This window comes from Panicum hallii, chromosome 1, assembly GCF_002211085.1.
Source record: "Panicum hallii strain FIL2 chromosome 1, PHallii_v3.1, whole genome shotgun sequence".
In the NCBI taxonomy this organism is placed as follows: domain Eukaryota; kingdom Viridiplantae; phylum Streptophyta; class Magnoliopsida; order Poales; family Poaceae; genus Panicum; species Panicum hallii.
The window spans coordinates 49,386,497-49,402,640 of record NC_038042.1 but is presented as its reverse complement, the minus strand read 5'-3'; the positions used below and the strand labels follow the sequence as shown (position 1 = coordinate 49,402,640).

At 44.7% G+C, this 16,144-nt stretch overlaps 5 protein-coding genes across 6 annotated transcripts; 1 reads left to right on the top strand and 4 right to left on the bottom strand.

The window, feature by feature from the left end:
- Nucleotides 1-1,673: 1,673 nt before the first annotated feature.
- LOC112877166 (nuclear cap-binding protein subunit 2) lies at nt 1,674-5,165 on the top strand. Its single transcript, XM_025941385.1, has 8 exons — nt 1,674-1,834; nt 1,921-2,144; nt 3,415-3,553; nt 3,639-3,672; nt 3,915-4,013; nt 4,471-4,527; nt 4,592-4,674; nt 4,780-5,165. Exons 1-8 carry the CDS (start codon nt 1,817-1,819, stop codon nt 4,855-4,857), a joined length of 732 nt encoding a protein of 243 aa, XP_025797170.1. The 5' UTR covers nt 1,674-1,816; the 3' UTR covers nt 4,858-5,165.
- A 410-nt stretch (nt 5,166-5,575) lies between these two features.
- LOC112893351 lies at nt 5,576-6,565 on the bottom strand. The gene has a single exon (XM_025960672.1). It carries the CDS (start codon nt 6,391-6,393, stop codon nt 5,683-5,685), a length of 711 nt encoding a protein of 236 aa, XP_025816457.1. The 5' UTR covers nt 6,394-6,565; the 3' UTR covers nt 5,576-5,682.
- A 149-nt stretch (nt 6,566-6,714) lies between these two features.
- LOC112893425 (phosphatidyl-N-methylethanolamine N-methyltransferase) lies at nt 6,715-9,237 on the bottom strand. Its single transcript, XM_025960783.1, has 2 exons — nt 8,868-9,237; nt 6,715-7,172 (listed from the first exon to the last, which is right to left on the bottom strand). Exons 1-2 carry the CDS (start codon nt 9,122-9,124, stop codon nt 6,923-6,925), a joined length of 507 nt encoding a protein of 168 aa, XP_025816568.1. The 5' UTR covers nt 9,125-9,237; the 3' UTR covers nt 6,715-6,922.
- Nucleotides 9,238-9,763: 526 nt separating this feature from the next.
- Nucleotides 9,764-11,758, bottom strand: LOC112878914 (60S ribosomal protein L23a-like). Of its 2 annotated transcripts, none has more exons than XM_025943183.1 (4): nt 11,680-11,758; nt 10,868-10,911; nt 10,119-10,476; nt 9,764-10,035 (listed from the first exon to the last, which is right to left on the bottom strand). In XM_025943183.1, exons 2-4 carry the CDS (start codon nt 10,878-10,880, stop codon nt 9,951-9,953), a joined length of 456 nt encoding a protein of 151 aa, XP_025798968.1. In that variant the 5' UTR covers nt 10,881-10,911; nt 11,680-11,758; the 3' UTR covers nt 9,764-9,950. The 2 variants fall into 2 exon arrangements, with proteins under 2 accessions (XP_025798968.1, XP_025798966.1); XM_025943181.1 differs by having other exon boundaries at nt 11,685-11,758.
- Nucleotides 11,759-12,180: 422 nt separating this feature from the next.
- On the bottom strand, nt 12,181-15,167 carry LOC112876827 (protein GrpE). The gene is made up of 3 exons (XM_025941012.1): nt 14,801-15,167; nt 12,928-13,440; nt 12,181-12,696 (listed from the first exon to the last, which is right to left on the bottom strand). The coding sequence occupies exons 1-3, from the start codon at nt 15,029-15,031 to the stop codon at nt 12,466-12,468; spliced, it is 975 nt and encodes a 324-aa protein (XP_025796797.1). The 5' UTR covers nt 15,032-15,167; the 3' UTR covers nt 12,181-12,465.
- Nucleotides 15,168-16,144: the final 977 nt, after the last annotated feature.

Sequence of the window (16,144 nt, the reverse complement as noted above, 5' to 3'; positions counted from 1 at the left end):
TATATATATATATATATATATATGTATGTATGTATGTATGTATGTATATGTTACTACTTGTAGTATGAACCTGCCGTTCCATATAGTAAGTTTACATTTTGCAGGCAGAACCAGTGGAACGTGGATTATATTAACTAACACCAGCATGAATGTAATATATATGTAACAAGCATAAACGATACAAAGTTATGTTACATTGCTGAAACAAACTTCGTGCTAGTTGCATTCAAAACATATAAAATGTATGTCATTTTTGTTTGAAATTTGTGAAATAGTTAAAACCAAAGAGGGTTGGTAAAAGTAAATAATCAAATATGATGGGGGACTCGGCACAGGATCGGAAGTGACTTCCTCTTTCTCCACAATCCCATTGGGCTTGGCCGGACGGGTCTAGGACATGGACTGGAAATTATAATAGGCTGAACATAGGTATGAGAACTGTGAGGTACAGTGTCGGCTTCTAATTCCGACGAAAATCGTCCAACCAATTTCCGATGCCGACTTTGACATGCCCAGGTCTGAAGCTTTTAGACCCAATGGACTCATCACATGTACATATACTTATCTCTCTGTAACACATGCATGCACCTCTATCTCTACAAACATTCGCCTACCCGATCATGACATCAACTTTATTGCCTGCCTGCTGCTACCTCAACCAACGGCGTCCTCGCCGGCTTGCCTCCGTGCCCGATCATGACATCAACTTTATGCTGGCCGATTTGTCGCCACAACCATTCCTTAAATCTGTCGACAACCAACTCCAATATAACGAGCCGTTTTCTGTTTCAGGTGAGTTTTCAAATATTCAAATTTATTTCTTAGTTCATATGTACTCCCTCCACCCAATAAAAATACAATCTTAACTTTTGAAGAAAAAAATAATCCCACAAAGAATGCAATTTTAGAAATTGGATCTCAACTAACTGTCTAATTAAGTGATCATATTTAATTTACATGCTAAAATTAACTGCATGTGGTAACTAAAATTGCACTCTTTATGGGACGGAAGGATAGCTTAGTATACTTATTATGAGCTCTCTTTCTAGTATATTCTTCATAATCTTGCAATTTAGTTTGTTCAGGTTAATAAAGGGGGTGTTTGGTTCCTGAGAGCTAAAGAAAACTTTAGCCCTGTCACATAAAAAAATCTTATCATTTAGAAGTATTAAATAAAATCTAATTATAAAACTAATTGCAGAACTTCTGGACTAATTCGCGAGATGAATCTAATGAGGTATATTAATCTATAATTAGCAGATGGTTACTGTAGTATTACTATTGCAAATTATGGATTAATTAGACTTATTAAATTCTTCTCGCGAATTAGCACCCATCTATGAAAAAAAATTAGTCAAATTTTATTTAATACGCTTAAATAACAAGATTCTTTTTGATGTGACGGGACTAAAGTTTAGCTTATGAAAATTAAAAAGTCCAAACTATAGTAGTTCACAGAAAATATATGTATCTTGTTGAGTTCTAACTGAACAAATCAGACCAAGTTCTTTTTTTGAAACTAAGAATGCCCTTAAGTTTGGTAAAGCTCAAGCTGGATAATTTTAACCCCTACTATATATTCGCAAATAAAAGGAATTTTCCACTCAAAAAAATAAAAGGAATTTTAACCCCTCTGCTCTCTCGGTCTCTCCCTCCCGTAGTCCCGACGCTCCCGTGACGCGTTCCGTTCGGGGTTCGGCCATCGCAATTCGCAAAAATTCCCCACCTCCCGGCCCTCTTCTGTCGAGCCTAACCCCTGAACAGAGTGCGCAGAGCTCGAACCTAGCACGAGCGGCCGCCGCACCGCTCCCCCCCAATGGCGTCCCTCTTCAAGGTACGGATCCCCGAAACCCTAACTGCCCTCGGCCCCGGTTCCCCTCGCGCCGCCGCGCTCACGCGTCTCCACCTGGCTTCCTGCAGGACCCGAACAAGCTGTCGGCGTACAGGGACCGGCGGTTTCCGGGGACGCAGGAGGAGTACGAGGCGGCGCTGCAGGCGTCGACAACGGTGTACATCGGGAACATGTCCTTCTACACCACGGAGGAGCAGGCCTACGAGCTCTTCTCCCGCGCCGGCGAGATCAAGAAGATCATCATGGGGCTCGACAAGAACTCCAAGACCCCCTGCGGCTTCTGCTTTGTACTGTGCGCGTCTCTTCCCCCCTTCCTTGATACCTTGCGTTTCATTTCCTCTCTGTTCCTGTGCTGGAGCCTGGATGATTGGATTCTCTGCTATACTGCAATTTAGGGACCAAAGACCTCGCCCTAGTTTTTTTTAGAACTGAAGATTGCCCCAGTTGTTCTGTCTAGATGTTGGATGCAATTCGATTATCGTAGATGACTTTCTAGTTCTGTTTATGTATTGATTTGATTCTTCAGTGTAATAATGTGAGCTGCTCACTGGTGAGTGGTTATAGGACAGTGTCTTATGGAATTTTAGAGCCCTCAGGAACGTGTGAGATGTCCTAGAACAGGTGCAGGGAAGTGTGCTGTGCCATAGGATGTTGCAATAGGTTTAATGGAGCTCAGGTGCAGCTCGTCTGCTGGGGTTGAATATTGCGTGCTTGGTTCTCGATGTCATATTTGTGTATATACAATGGTGTCAAAAAAAATGTTCTTTCATTACCTGTTAATTGTTTGCTTGTTTTGATGTACTCTGTTTTAGTGCAGTGTCAACTTGTGCATTGTGTAGGTACAGTGTGATTTACTTTATTCATTTTTTATGTGATGGGATTTAGACATATGTTGTGCAGAACTAGTGACTTTCGGTGGCTATTTGGTATGTATATTGGTGTTTGTGTCACAGCTATTTTCTTTGCTGGGATGTGAGTTCATGGACACTCATACATAGCTAGATCTGTTCCCTGTATGTGTAAATTTTCCTTAAGATTTGATTGGGTTGTTGCAATGGTGTTTGATGGCCTAGTTTGAGGTAACAAGGGTTATGACAAGGAATATGGCATTATGTATATTGAAATCTTGTTAGACTGCTCATATCTGGGATGTGAGGTAACATTTTTTCTCTGTTGCAAAGTCTTATCTTTTTTGTTTCCATGTTAGTTTGATGTTGTTGATGAGTGTCACTCTATATTCATAGGATGAATTATGGATTTGTCTTTAACTGAAGCCTAGTTTATTGAACATACAATGAAAACTGTAATGTTTGGAGCAGTACTTCAGTCTGCCTTGTTCTGGATAAACTAACTGTCCTGTTAGGTTCCTAGAAGTAACACATCATCGACCATCATCCTTCAATTTGACATCGTATATGCATGTATTTCATATCTATGTACTGCAAGTGATCTATTTGGAATAACACATTTGTCTAGTTTGATTGTTTGAGTCAGCTGTGATGTTCCCAGTTATATTTGTTATGGTCATATTTATCCTATACATTTCCATCGTCGCTTTCCAGGTACTACTCCAGGGAGGATGCTGAAGATGCTGTCAAATATATTAGCGGAACAATGCTTGACGATCGTCCAATCCGTGTTGATTTTGATTGGGGCTTTGAAGAAGGCAGGCAGTGGGGCCGTGGACGGAGTGGCGGTCAAGTATTGCCTTGATCTTATTAGTAACAAAAAATGTATATATGACTTTCTACATGCTTTATGCTGATATTGTTTGTTTCTTTCACAGGTCAGAGATGAGTACCGTACAGATTATGATCCAGATATCCTTTGATACTATTCAATTACAGTTTACTCCATTCTTCCATTCTTATTTGGCCTATATTATGTCATATTGATATCAGTAGATTTACCCCTTGATTTTCCCCTAAATTTAGCCATAAAACTCCACATTGTGCGGTACCTTTATTTTTTTCTTACTGGTGCAATATGGTGTACCTTTACACATTCCCTTTTTTTCAACAACTTTGCTCAAGTATTCCCAAGCTTCCTTAATGAATCAAACGAAGAGGTGGTTATGGTAAGATGGTTCAGAAGGAGCTAGAAGCACAAAGAGAGTTAGTTGACTATGGTGGATCTTTTCAACCAAATGCACCACCACCATGTAAGTTTGGTGGAATTTCGGAAACAGTCTTACTGCTTTGCTTGAATCAACATGGAATGTTTGCTGGAATATCTGAAATAGTTTTGCTGCTTTCTATTCTGTTAGTTATGTCATCTTACTGTTGCATAGCTTTCTTTAGATGGTCCAATCTCTCTATTTTATCGTAAGTGGCATCCAATGGTTAGCCACTGTAACCATTTTATGTTTATATTGCTCATTTACAAAGAAATGTGATATGTTGTGTACTTTCGCAAGTTGGGGTGTTTGGTTTCTTGCTGCAAGGTGCATGTGTGGTGATTCAATCCTCTCTGCATGTTCTGCAATAGTTCTGATCCTTAGTTGGCTAGTCGTGGCAAATTATGTAGATTTTCTCAATGTATTCCTATTTTTAAATAGGGTTTAACCTGAGCATAAATGCATTTACATAAAGTTGCCATATTTTTGTTTCAATGTGCAGATGAGAGAGGTGAACGCAAGAGAGGATATGGAGACTCTTACAGGAATGACAGAGGAGGTAACAGATCAAACTTATTTTCTTGTGTGTTTATTTAGTCAACCTAACTTACGATTGTCACCAGATTACCAACGGAAGCGCTACCGGAATGATGATCGATCTGCTGCGCCAGAGGGGTCCAAGAGAGCGCCTGACTCTGATCAAGCGGTACTAGCAATGCTGCTCCTCTTTTTTATCATCCAATGTCTTACCCCCTTGGTCTGCCTTCGTGAACCTGAGATATTGACAAAGCACTCCCGGGTTCATTTACAGGAGAAGAATCCTAGGTTCCGAGAGAAAGGTGACTCTGATGAGGAAGATGACGACTACGACAAGAGGCGACGTCGCTAAACCAGTGGAACAATTGTTGCCTGTCTGCAGTTGATCTGATGCCCAATTACTGCTGAAGAATCCACAAAATGCAGCCGTATCTGATTCACCTTGCTGTACAACAGACTATGACTTCTCCTTGTTGGCCCGTTCCTCCGTCTCGTGCCCTTACCATCTGTTAATCAGCATTTGCGTAGGTTTTGCATGGGGATGTTGGTGATGCGAGTACGAGATTCTGTGCTAACCGTTTAATGACACTGAAACCAAAAGATGTTAGCACTAATTTGTTACCCAACCCTTGAATTGTTGTCGCTTCCGTGTTGCGTCAAGTGGAGTCAGCTTTCACATTACCTCTTTTGTTGCCCTGTGCTAGCGCTTCAGCCAGTCTCGCCGTCTCCCCGGACAGAAACTGGTTCATGATCAAGAAGTAGGTCGTGGTAGCCGGACGGCTGCGCCGGCCAGCACAACGCACGACCTCCTTGCTCCATCATCGGCGGCAGGACTCCCCGGCCACCTCCACTGTGATCGCCACCGCCTTGCTGGCGCTCCAGGCGGATAAGGTGCACAGGCCAACGAAAAACACGAAAACCATATGCCTAGCCTTGAACTGTGGACGGCAGAGGCCACCGTAGCCTGTAGTACTATGACACATACATGGTTTGTTGGTATCAAAAAGGAATTTACATCATGAGACAAATTTGATTTGAGTAAAATCACACCGAAATTCAAAATTTCCAGTTGCAATTTTGAATTTATTCTTAATTTCGCATGATCGAAGCGACATCTCCCCCACCAGAAACTGCACGCTGCTAAAGAACGGGGCCCGTGCTTCGACCACGGTATGCGTCAGCTAGGCTGATGAGAGCCCGAGACGGCGTCGTCGTCCGCGCTCGGGGCCTCGTCGCCGTAATCCTCCTCGGTGTCGCCGTCCTCCTCCCCGCACCACCAGTAGTCGTACACCACCGGCACCGGCGCGCGGCAGAAAGGGCACGATCGCTTCACGGACGTCCAGCGGTCGAGGCAGCTGCGGTGGAACGTGTGGCCGCACGGCGGGATCACGGACGTGGCGGCGCCCACCACGTACTCCGCGTAGCAGATGGCGCACTCCCCGGTGGGCGCGCCGTCCGGCACCTCCCCGCCCCCGCCCTCGTGCTCGTCCGCGGCGATGCTCCCGGGCGCGCAGGCCTCCACGGAGATCGCCACCGCCCTGAAGAAGGTGTTGGTGGCGCTGCGGGCGGACAGGCGGACGAAGTCGTGCACGCTGGGCGAGCACTCCGGCGGCAGCCCCGCGGCCGCCACCATCTCCGCCACCCGCCGGAGCTGGCTGAAGAGGATGAAGTCGCCGCTGTCGCACTCGAAGCGGCCGGCCAGCTGGGCCGCCGGCGGCAGGCTCTTGACGAAGTCGATCGTGACCCGCGGCATGCGGTCCTCGCCCGGGCGGCAGTCGATGACGGTGTTGAGGCGGAGCGCCACGCCGGGGCACGGCAGCGCGACGTCCGAGATGCACTGGGAGTAGCCGCCGTCGGGGACGTCGACGTGGGCGTAGCGAGGAGACATGGCGTCTCGCGTTGCTACGCGCGCGCGACACGATCTCGATGGAGCAGTACGGGGTACAAACAAGGAGGTCCACGTTACATAGACCGGCCGGGGTGCCCGGGTAGCGTAGGTGATTCCGATCCGGGGTCCTGGTCCGATGAGAAGTCGAGTCCGAGGTGTTGCTGCCAGCCGACACACACTCCGCTCTGTCCCTGGCGCGTCGACTCGGTACGGGCTCGGGGCTCGCGACCTGCCTGGCGGCTGGAAGGCATCACTTCACAGCCGGCCACGATCGCAAATTCGCGCAGGACACAGAGATGACCTCATACACAACCGGCCACGAGTCTGTAACCATATTCCTTGACATGAATCACTCAAGAACAGATCAGGGTGCCACAGTAATTTTGATACAAGGTATAGAAAGTGACTGCACATCGCTTCAACAGAAACCATACACCAGACTTTGTAAACGAAGATTCAGGCACTGTCACTGCCTCAGTGCCTCACTGGGGCGCCCTGTAGGGAACTATCAGCTGCGACAGCCAAGCGATCAGGAGAGCGGCTTCGCACGGGTGGCAGGGTCTTCCTTTTGCTCGACCCACATCATGAAAACGTAACCAAGACACCACAGCAGCACGTACTGGAGCGGGACCCAGCACAGGAGTGCGACGAGGCTGAGCATGCTCCCGACATACTGGGGGTCCTTGATGTAGCCAAAGGGAAACTCTGTGACCCACGGGATCTTCTTCCCGAATCGAACGCCGTAGTAGGTGCCAGACTCACCAAGCAGCTGGTACACCCTGAAAAGAAACAAAAGGTTTCGGGGGGCAAGAGCAATTAACCGTGCATCCTTTGTATGATGAGGTCTGTAAAGTTTTAGTAACAACGCCAGCAACAAATGGTTGCTAGGTAACCAGATATTCAACACATTTGGTCCAATCTGGGAACATAGCAGAACATACCACATATGTAAATAAGGATGCGCTATGAACTCCCACACGTCCTCACGCTTGTAGAATAGAGCAGGCCAACAATCACACTACTATACTCATACGGTACAGTCATATCGAAGAGTGACAAAATATTATGTGTATAAAGTGATCAGGATATCCTTTGCGGTAGTTCAAACAGCAAGATTTTCTGCTACTTGGTTACCATTATGTAACTAATCATATGGCTGAAATTCCGTTTCATCTTTGTAACCATTAGCCAGCCACCTATTCTACTACTTCTGTGACCACGATGGCCAGACCCATGAGCTTTGCAAGCATAAACATCTACTCTGACCTAATCATTTAATCGTTGACTTCAGTGCCGCCGCACACCATCACCACTATCCAGCTTGTGTGTGCTCAGTACAGCAAAGTATGTTATTTCATCTATATTCTATCAAAAAGATTTCATCTTACTAAATCATCAGCGGCAATTTAAACTTCAGGCCAGCAATTTTCACTTGTACTGAAATCACCAAGCAACGAATCCAACTGATATTACACATACCCTACTACATCCACTCACATTTTATAAGGAGTTAGGGCTTGTGCCCGTGTCTAGCCAAGCCACCTAATTCTATTAGTTCTGTGACCTGAGTGGCCGCATCTTTGGTACTATGCAGTATCTACCTCTATCCTGATTGTTCACCTCAGCACTACAAGCAGAGGATGTGATCCTGCTGGTATTCTAACCATCATTTCTACTTAAATCAGCAGTGACAATGAAACTTCAGGGCAAGGATTTTCACATGTACGAAAATCACTGAACAATGAATTTACTTGTTACACATACAGCATGCCCCGCTAACTCAACTCACACCTTACACTGTTAGGACTTCTGCCAGTATCAGGATTGGTGGGCATTAACATTATTTCACATGTTTAGTATGAACTTAGTTGCTGTTTTTACTGGTATAACTAAACCCATGACTGGTAAAGGAAGCACATGATAATATGATATAGTTTGCCTACCCAATTTTCTATCAATTCATTTGTGGTTAGTTAAATCAAATATACCAGTGTTTAATCACCTGATGAAATTCTGCAGTACTAAATTGACAGAGAGATTACGGCTTGCAAGATGAGCCTGAAGTAATAAATTATACCCCAAGCTTATGACATCCAACTCCTACAACTAAAAACCATAGAAATGCTACACCCAGCTTTTTTTTTATAAGAGACTACACCCAGCTTGATTCACCCATGGTGAACCACAAAGTTCAGCTCAGATCTATCATTCTGAATTTCTTGATAGCCACCAGCTCCCTTCATATCATCTACTATCTAGTAGTCCCAACAGTTAGTAATTCAGTCAGCACAGATGACAATGTAGTGATTCCGAATAGCATGCGCCTTTGCATAAAACGGAAACTGCTGCAACACCGTAGAGATTCCAAAATCCTGCAGCTACAGCTTAACGCGGGATGGATCGTGTACGGCGCCTCGCTAGCTGGGAACGGCACACGGCAAGGCAGCAGGAGAGGAGACGAACCGGTTACTCACTTGAAGTTGAGGTACTGGCCGACGGTGAGGAGGACGGGGCAGTAGAGCGGCGGGGGCCAGGAGAAGGAGGCCACGGAGGCGAGGGCCAGGAGCTGCAGCGCCTTGAGGGCGTGGGAGACCTGCGCCATGCGGCGGCACGGGTCGGCGCCGCGGCCGCACAGGTCCGCCCACCGCTGCGGGTGGGTCCACAGCGCGTAGTAGAACGGGAACGGCAGCAGCACGCCCGCGGCCGCCGCCGCGGCCGCCATGGAGACCATCTCGCTGGGGCGCAGCGAGCGACGGGGGGTCGGGGATTGAGGCGCGGGGGCTTAAGCAGGCAAGGTGCTCGACGGTTTTGCCCGAAGGGGGGGGGGTGTGTGTTGCAGTGTAGAGTATTTTTCTATTTGCAGTATGGGAGTACACGGGGAGAGGCGATCTAGGAGTGGCAACCGGAGATATAGCGATGGAGATATTTTTGTGGTTGAAGTGAGAACATTTTAAGATGAATGGCAACACTTTTGTGGATGCTACATTTTTTTTTTTGCTTGAGAAACATTAGTTCGATATTCAAGGGGGGCCGGATCCGAGTGATGGTGCAAGCAGTAGCTTGGGAACCGGCGGCTAGGGATGGCATGCTGTATGGTCCAGTACCAGGCAACAAATTTACATCAGAACGTGAAACCAAATTGCAGGCATAATTTAGCGAAGTCATCGCAGGGGGTCAACCGACTTTAAGCACAAAACCAATTAACGGACAGGAGTTTGAACTTTTACTCGTTTTAACCTGAGGTTACCATGACAAAGTACCAGTACCATTCCAATAATTTACTAGTGAATTGAGAGATTGATACTAGGAAGTAAATTACCAAACAACTCAAAACTACAAACCTGCAACATGATGTAGCCTCATATCACAATAAGTGCAAACATCCAACAATAAAATTCAAATGCAGAACTTGAACATTGCAAATTTCCATCATCGGTACCAGTTCACAAGCAGAAAAAGGGTACTCAGGCTTAGCTATGCGGTTCTGTCCAAACAGATAAGACCTAGCCCACCAAATCTCCGAAACTGCAACACACTGGCACACAAAACTACAAAATTTAGATGATGCCGATCTTGTTGGCCACATCAAGAGCGTCATAGTCTGGTGTAAGCTTCACGTAAGCCTTCTTCTTGCCATCAGGCCTATGAAACAAGAAATGGATCAGATTATCAGTCAAGACACAGCAACTGGGAATCTCGCAAAAGATGCAAGTCAGATAAATTACCTGATCAGAGTGTTGACCTTCTTCGCCTGGATGTCATACATCTTCTTAACGGCTGCCTTGATCTTCTTCTTGTCCGCCTTGAGGTCGACGATGAAGACAAGGGTGTTGTTGTCTTCAATCTTCTTCATCGCAGACTCGGTCGTAAGGGGGTATTTGAGGATTTGGTACTGATCAAGCTTGTTCCTCCCAGGTGCACTGACTCTTGGGTACTTGGGGTCCCTTGGCTTCTTGAAGGTCTTCGGCCGGTGAAACGTCACAGATGTGCGGATCTTCTTGGCCTTCCTCTTGGTGGATCCAGACTTAATAGCCTTGGCAACCTTCAAGGCTTGAGCCTTGCTATCAGCCTTCTTAGGGGGAGCTAGACAATTAAAAAACAAAAGATGAGATGTTTCAGAATAGAAGAGCGGATGCATCTCATAGTAATAAGCAAAGCATTCAGCAAACAAAGAAAAATAGAGGGTCTATAGTATCAAGAACTGCACGTACATAAAATATTGCAGTATTCAAAGCACATTGTCAGAAGCATAAAATAAACAGTAAAGGGTATGCTTTTATCAGTAGTAAGAACTTAAAAAAGTAGGATGACAATGAACTTATGCTAGTGAGCACCAAATTTAAATTGCAACTACATAATTAAGATAGCAGATCATTTTCAAGTAAAAAAATGTGACTGACTCATATGTAGTAGTTAGAACACAAAGACAGAACATTAAGTTCAGACAATAACAAAGGCCAAAAAATTTCTCTACCTTTAGGCGCCATTGCAGTTTCTCAACAGGGCAGGCTGCTCAACCTGCACAAGGGGGAACCAGGGAGAAATTTAAGAAACAAAACAAGCAAAACATTGCACCATTAAATTATTAGCAGATGAGGAATTTGAACTAACTAATGAAAACTAGCAAAACATAGGTTTCTATAATAGTAAAACCTATTCGACAAAAACTTTGCTCATAAGTATAAAAGATCACTATATCCACCAGTAAATGATGTAAAAAAGAGGGAACAAACTATTTCAGATTTCTGACCAGTTCATACTAAACAGTGTGCAAGTAAATCAAGGTCTAAACAAATTATCCTCCCTTGCAGTCCGTAAATGCAATGGCTAACAAAACTTATATGTAACATAAACAGAAGCACGAACTTGCATACAGAAAAACTTAAGCTAACCATGGAAGGCAGAAGATTGGCCACTAGTCCATTCGCAAATGAATGATGGTGAGATAGGTCCTAGAATTGTGAAAAAAATAATACCACCCCCAAGTCTAGCGATCAAGTAACCAGTTGAGAATAGCAGAAATTCCCACGGTCAACTGAGAGAAATAAGGGAACTCTCTAGGCGACACAGTCAATATGCGATTCAGCTAAACAGAAACAGAACCACGCAGAGATCTAGCAGCAACTGCAAGCACAAATGCATAATCTCTAACAGTGATGGGCAATAAATCCACGGAGACCATGTATAGACTACTCCTGCTAAGATTTCGCAGATCAAAGCGAAGGAAGACGTGGAATGTGACGATGAAGGAGACGGGGAACCGTAGGAGGCGGCGGACGTGAGTACCTTACCTGCTGGGAGATGCGGAGCGACACCGGCGGACTAGAGAAACCCTAGCGGCTGCGATTTTGCTTTTATAGAGCGTGTGGTGGGCTAGTGGCGCGGGCGAGCCGGGCTGAGCCGATATGGGCTTTAGGCCCACATATGGGGACGGCTGGCATTCTTCGTGGGCTGAGCTGGCTTTACGCACGCAGCTTAGAATTGATATTGGTGAGACCACTAACCAGATTTCCGTTCATTCACTCCACTCCCCAAAAAGAAAAAAAAATCCCATGTGCCCTGTGCTGTGTCTTGCTGAGCTACAATACGCGATCAAGAGGTTTAAATATGAATCATGTTTCTTGGTTAGGAAATTGAAAGCTTAGCTGTGAGATTTTCGTTCAAACTTCTCGTGCTGCTCTATCAGACATGGACATATGGTGCCGATCCGGCGTACACAAGCTCAACCTTGCGCAAGTAATGAAACGTTGCAGCAAATATCTTGGAATTCAGATATTGCAAGATCCATCACAAATCTGAGCTAATTTACTCCTTAAAATATCATGTTTATGCATCAATGAATCAAGAAAGTTCCTCTGTAAGAACATAACATCGAGTCATCACCCACGGCCGGTGGAAACACAAATTTGTGGCAATACCAACACCTCATGTCAGCAGCAGGAAGGAACAGCACATTTGCGGGCCTAACTCTAGCTTGAACAAATTGGTACTATCATGTTGTCTGCTTGGCAAAATCCAGAAAAGCATCAAAATTTCTGGACCTGTTCTTGTTTTTCCACAGATTAACTTCCACTACTCCGCATCGCCATCGTCCTCAACATCTTCAATCTTTTGAGGTGCCACACTATCTTCAACCTCTGTAGGGTCATCCTCCCCAGACTTTTCAGGGCCTGGTCCTGCAGACACCTTTACCATTGCCGGGCGAAGTAGTCTTTCCCCAAGTTTGAAACCCTTTCGGAATTCCTGGAGGATGATCCCCTCTTCATACTCCGTTGATTCTTCTCTCATGATAGCCTCATGAAGCTGAAATGCAAGGTGCAAAAGAAATAATCTTTCAGGATAATTTGTATTCGGAAATCATCGGATGAACAAAGAAGCCTATAAATATTTTGCATTTCTGTTGCAGAATTCAAATAGTCGATAGACACTACCACCTGATTACACTGAACTATTATCCAAGTGTAATATGGTTTTAAGTGGAATATGCCTATGTTAGGATTTTATCTAGCGGCTGTGTTGCTAAGACTAACTTACCATAGGATCAAATGGTTTGCCAACAGTTTCAACGTCTTCAACACCCAATGAATTCAGAATCTCAATAAATTGCTTATAAATGCTCTGGTAGCTATTATTTATTTTCTCCTCTCCCTCTGTTTCCACCTTTATTTGTGATTTTGCTCTTTCAAAGTTGTCAAGAACAGGCAAAAAGCTCTCTATAAGTTCCCCTTGCACATTTGACATCATGTTAAGCTTCTCATTTTCTGTCCTTTTCCTGAAATTATCAAAATCAGCACTAATCCTCAAGATACGTTCTCGTTGAGTTGCCAGTTCTGCATCTAAAACAGTGATTTTGTTCATAAGGGAGTTTTTCTCATCCTCAATAGAAAGTAAAAAGGCCTCTATCTCAGCAATTTTTGCTTCATCATCATTAATCAGAGCTTCTTTGTATGACTCCAAGGCTGTCACAATAATAGATGAAGTTTCATCTATGCTCCCAGCACCATCATCTGCAGCACTATCTCCAGTAACTTCAGTTTCTGAATCCTCCTGCACCATCAAAAATAGATTCATTCATAAGTAAAAGCTCAAACATCATATAGTCAAACTGTCAGTGCATGGATGTGGATATAGTTGCAATAAAATCAACATCTTTAGCTTGTATAAAAGCATTCACAGTAATATCAATTGCACTAGTGTCATCTTTGGAGAATTTTCCAACCTAACATAAGAAAAGGTTATCTTTTCAATTACGTAACATGCACAAAAGAGTAATTGCATTAAAAAGTTTGCATCCCTGCACTACAGTACAGTCTACAATTTAACTATTGTACAATTTATTAAGCAAATCAGTACCTTACTGTATTAAAGCTAGAATGAAGGCTTCAATCTGTAAATTTTGAAAACCAAAAACCCTCTAACAGAATTGCAAGATAACAAATTGGTAATGTATTTAGTGAAATTCAACAAATCAATATACTCAAGCAACTAAATTGTGCATTTTGCTATATCCAAACGACCAAACAGGAGACTAGCAGCTTGATGAATAAGTACGAGTGCATGGGCATCCAGGTGGGTGCGGCTATTGCCATTACACCATCAAAGTGGTCGCATTACTTACTGAATCTCAAGATTGATCGAACTTCATAATTTACATTTAGATTGCAGTGAGTATGAATTCAGAAGCCTATGGGCTTATGCGGGATATGAATTATAAATTAACATAACACAAATCTTATTATGTCTCCAACAAAAAATAACCGATGTGGGAAACAAGACTATTTAATTTAAGTATCACAACTGTGCTACATTGCCAAATCAGGATCTTCTTGAGGGCTGCATAATAGTCGAATTTGACCTTCTAATCACTGATCATTTGATCAAGACTAGCCAGGATCTGGTAGTGGTCATGAAAGAAGGCAAAATGGAACTGTTCAGACCACAAAAATAATCTACCAAATAGAATGTGTTGACAGGCTTCCGACTGAAACATAAAACAATTCAGGAAGGAAGGCTCCACTCAGTCCCCCTAATCACAGTGCTTATGTAGTTAGTATGTATCTCCAGTCACAAATCAAAACATAGGGGGAGAAACGGATAGCTTGTATACAAAACGCATGAACAGTCTAGGTACCTAAACAGTAATGTATCATATTGTAAGGGCACACAATTAGTCCTCAGATGCCAATGCAAAGCAGTTGCTGATTATATCATTGCTAGACAGATAAGATGCAAACTTTGGGTGCCCACCGAATGGACAATACGTTGTTAAAATTCATATGTCCTTTTTCAATTTCATACAGGAAGCTAACGATATCCGAAATCTAACAGCTATTCTTCACAACTAAACTAACCACACAAGGGAATGACGGAGGTTGCAGCAGCTACAGGCTGGAACACATCCCCTCACCTGCGTCGCCGTCTGGGCCGCCTCATCGGCCTCGGTGGCGCCCAGGCGCCGGAGCCGGGCCCCGGCGTGACCGAGGACGTGCGGAGCCTGCAGCAGCCGCGCCCGGAGCGGCCGTACCGGGGCGCGGCGGGAGCAGGCGAGCGACAGGCACCGCCCACGCGGCTCCCGCGCAAAAAGGGGCGACGAGGGCGGGGGCGCGAGGGCGGCGGCCGTGCGGAGGAGGGCAGCCATGGGCTCGCGGTGCCGGGGGCGGGCGCGGGTGAGCCGGAGGGAGAGGGGTTTTGCTCGCGCTAGCTATCGGATGCGGGGGTGGAGGACGGCGGGGCTGGCACGAGATAACTCTCGCCTGCGGACGGATGGAAGGATCGAGACGGCTGGTTTGTGTTTTCTGGAAGTGAAGGGGCGACTATGGGCCTCTGCCGAGCCCAAAGGAACTCACGACAAACTGCACGTGAAATTGACTCACGACAAACTGCACGTGAAATTGAAAATAAAATAGATTTCAAATCGAAATGGAATTTGACGATCCACAGCGGGTCGAGTTGTAAAAACCGATGCAGAGTCTGTGTCTGTTTGGTGGTTTGGCTATGACGTAGACCAGCCCAACACATTTAAAGTGCGGCTAGAAGTTACTTTTTAGAGTAATGGGATCAGGTCGCTAGGTTGGATCATGCTTGTTTTTAAGAAAATTGGATCATGCTTTTTTAAGAAAATTGGATCATGCTTATAGATGGGGTTAATTGGCTAACTCGTGTTTTATGTGGGTTCTTTTGCTATGATGAATTAAACTCGATCATATTAGTTATCTATCTTTTCAACCTATACTGAGAAGCATCAAAACTGTTATTGTCTCCTCACATTTCAAAACTGCATGAACTAGGCTCGTCGTGCCACATTCTTCAATGGATCATAATCAATCTATATCTAACCTCTCTTTTTCAGAGCAAAATATAGCAGCACATGTCAACCAAATGCTCTAAACAGTTCCAGCGTATGAATTCTAGGGGTGCTTCAAAATGTCAGAGAAAGATTCTTTATTGCTTTACGCGGGAGAGTAGGGTGGTATGGTGTACCATCTTAACTACGAGACTAAGCTTTGCACGTCTTAGCTGCGAGAAAAATTAGATAGAAACACTTTTTGACTCAGGTCTCAGCATGCTTAGCTACACGCTGGAATGGCGTGTCCACCTTCATCAATTTTGAATGAATATACGTTATACTTGATAGAAATGATGAAGCAGCCCGCACGAGAACTTGTTGCTTTCCGAACCTGCCTTTGCCCCTTACATGGGTGGGTGGTTAGGCACCATGCCATATTGACGGCGGATAAAAGCAACCCATATA

Coding starts and splice junctions, on each gene's coding strand:
- LOC112876827 (XM_025941012.1), bottom strand. CDS start 15,031: ATGGCTGCCCTCCTCCGCACGGCCGCCGCCCTCGCGCCCCCGCCCTCG. Junction 13,441..14,800: donor CGGCCCAGACGGCGACGCAG/GTGAGGGGATGT, acceptor TTGATGGTGCAG/GAGGATTCAGAAACTGAAGT. Junction 12,697..12,927: donor GCAAACCATTTGATCCTATG/GTAAGTTAGTCT, acceptor CTTGCATTTCAG/CTTCATGAGGCTATCATGAG.
- LOC112893351 (XM_025960672.1), bottom strand. CDS start 6,393: ATGTCTCCTCGCTACGCCCACGTCGACGTCCCCGACGGCGGCTACTCC.
- LOC112893425 (XM_025960783.1), bottom strand. CDS start 9,124: ATGGTCTCCATGGCGGCCGCGGCGGCGGCCGCGGGCGTGCTGCTGCCG. Junction 7,173..8,867: donor GGCCAGTACCTCAACTTCAA/GTGAGTAACCGG, acceptor GTTTCTTTTCAG/GGTGTACCAGCTGCTTGGTG.
- LOC112878914 (XM_025943183.1), bottom strand. Junction 10,036..10,118: donor AAGGTCAACACTCTGATCAG/GTAATTTATCTG, acceptor CTTGTTTCATAG/GCCTGATGGCAAGAAGAAGG.
- LOC112877166 (XM_025941385.1), top strand. Junction 3,554..3,638: donor GTGGACGGAGTGGCGGTCAA/GTATTGCCTTGA, acceptor TTTCTTTCACAG/GTCAGAGATGAGTACCGTAC. Junction 4,675..4,779: donor CGCCTGACTCTGATCAAGCG/GTACTAGCAATG, acceptor GTTCATTTACAG/GAGAAGAATCCTAGGTTCCG.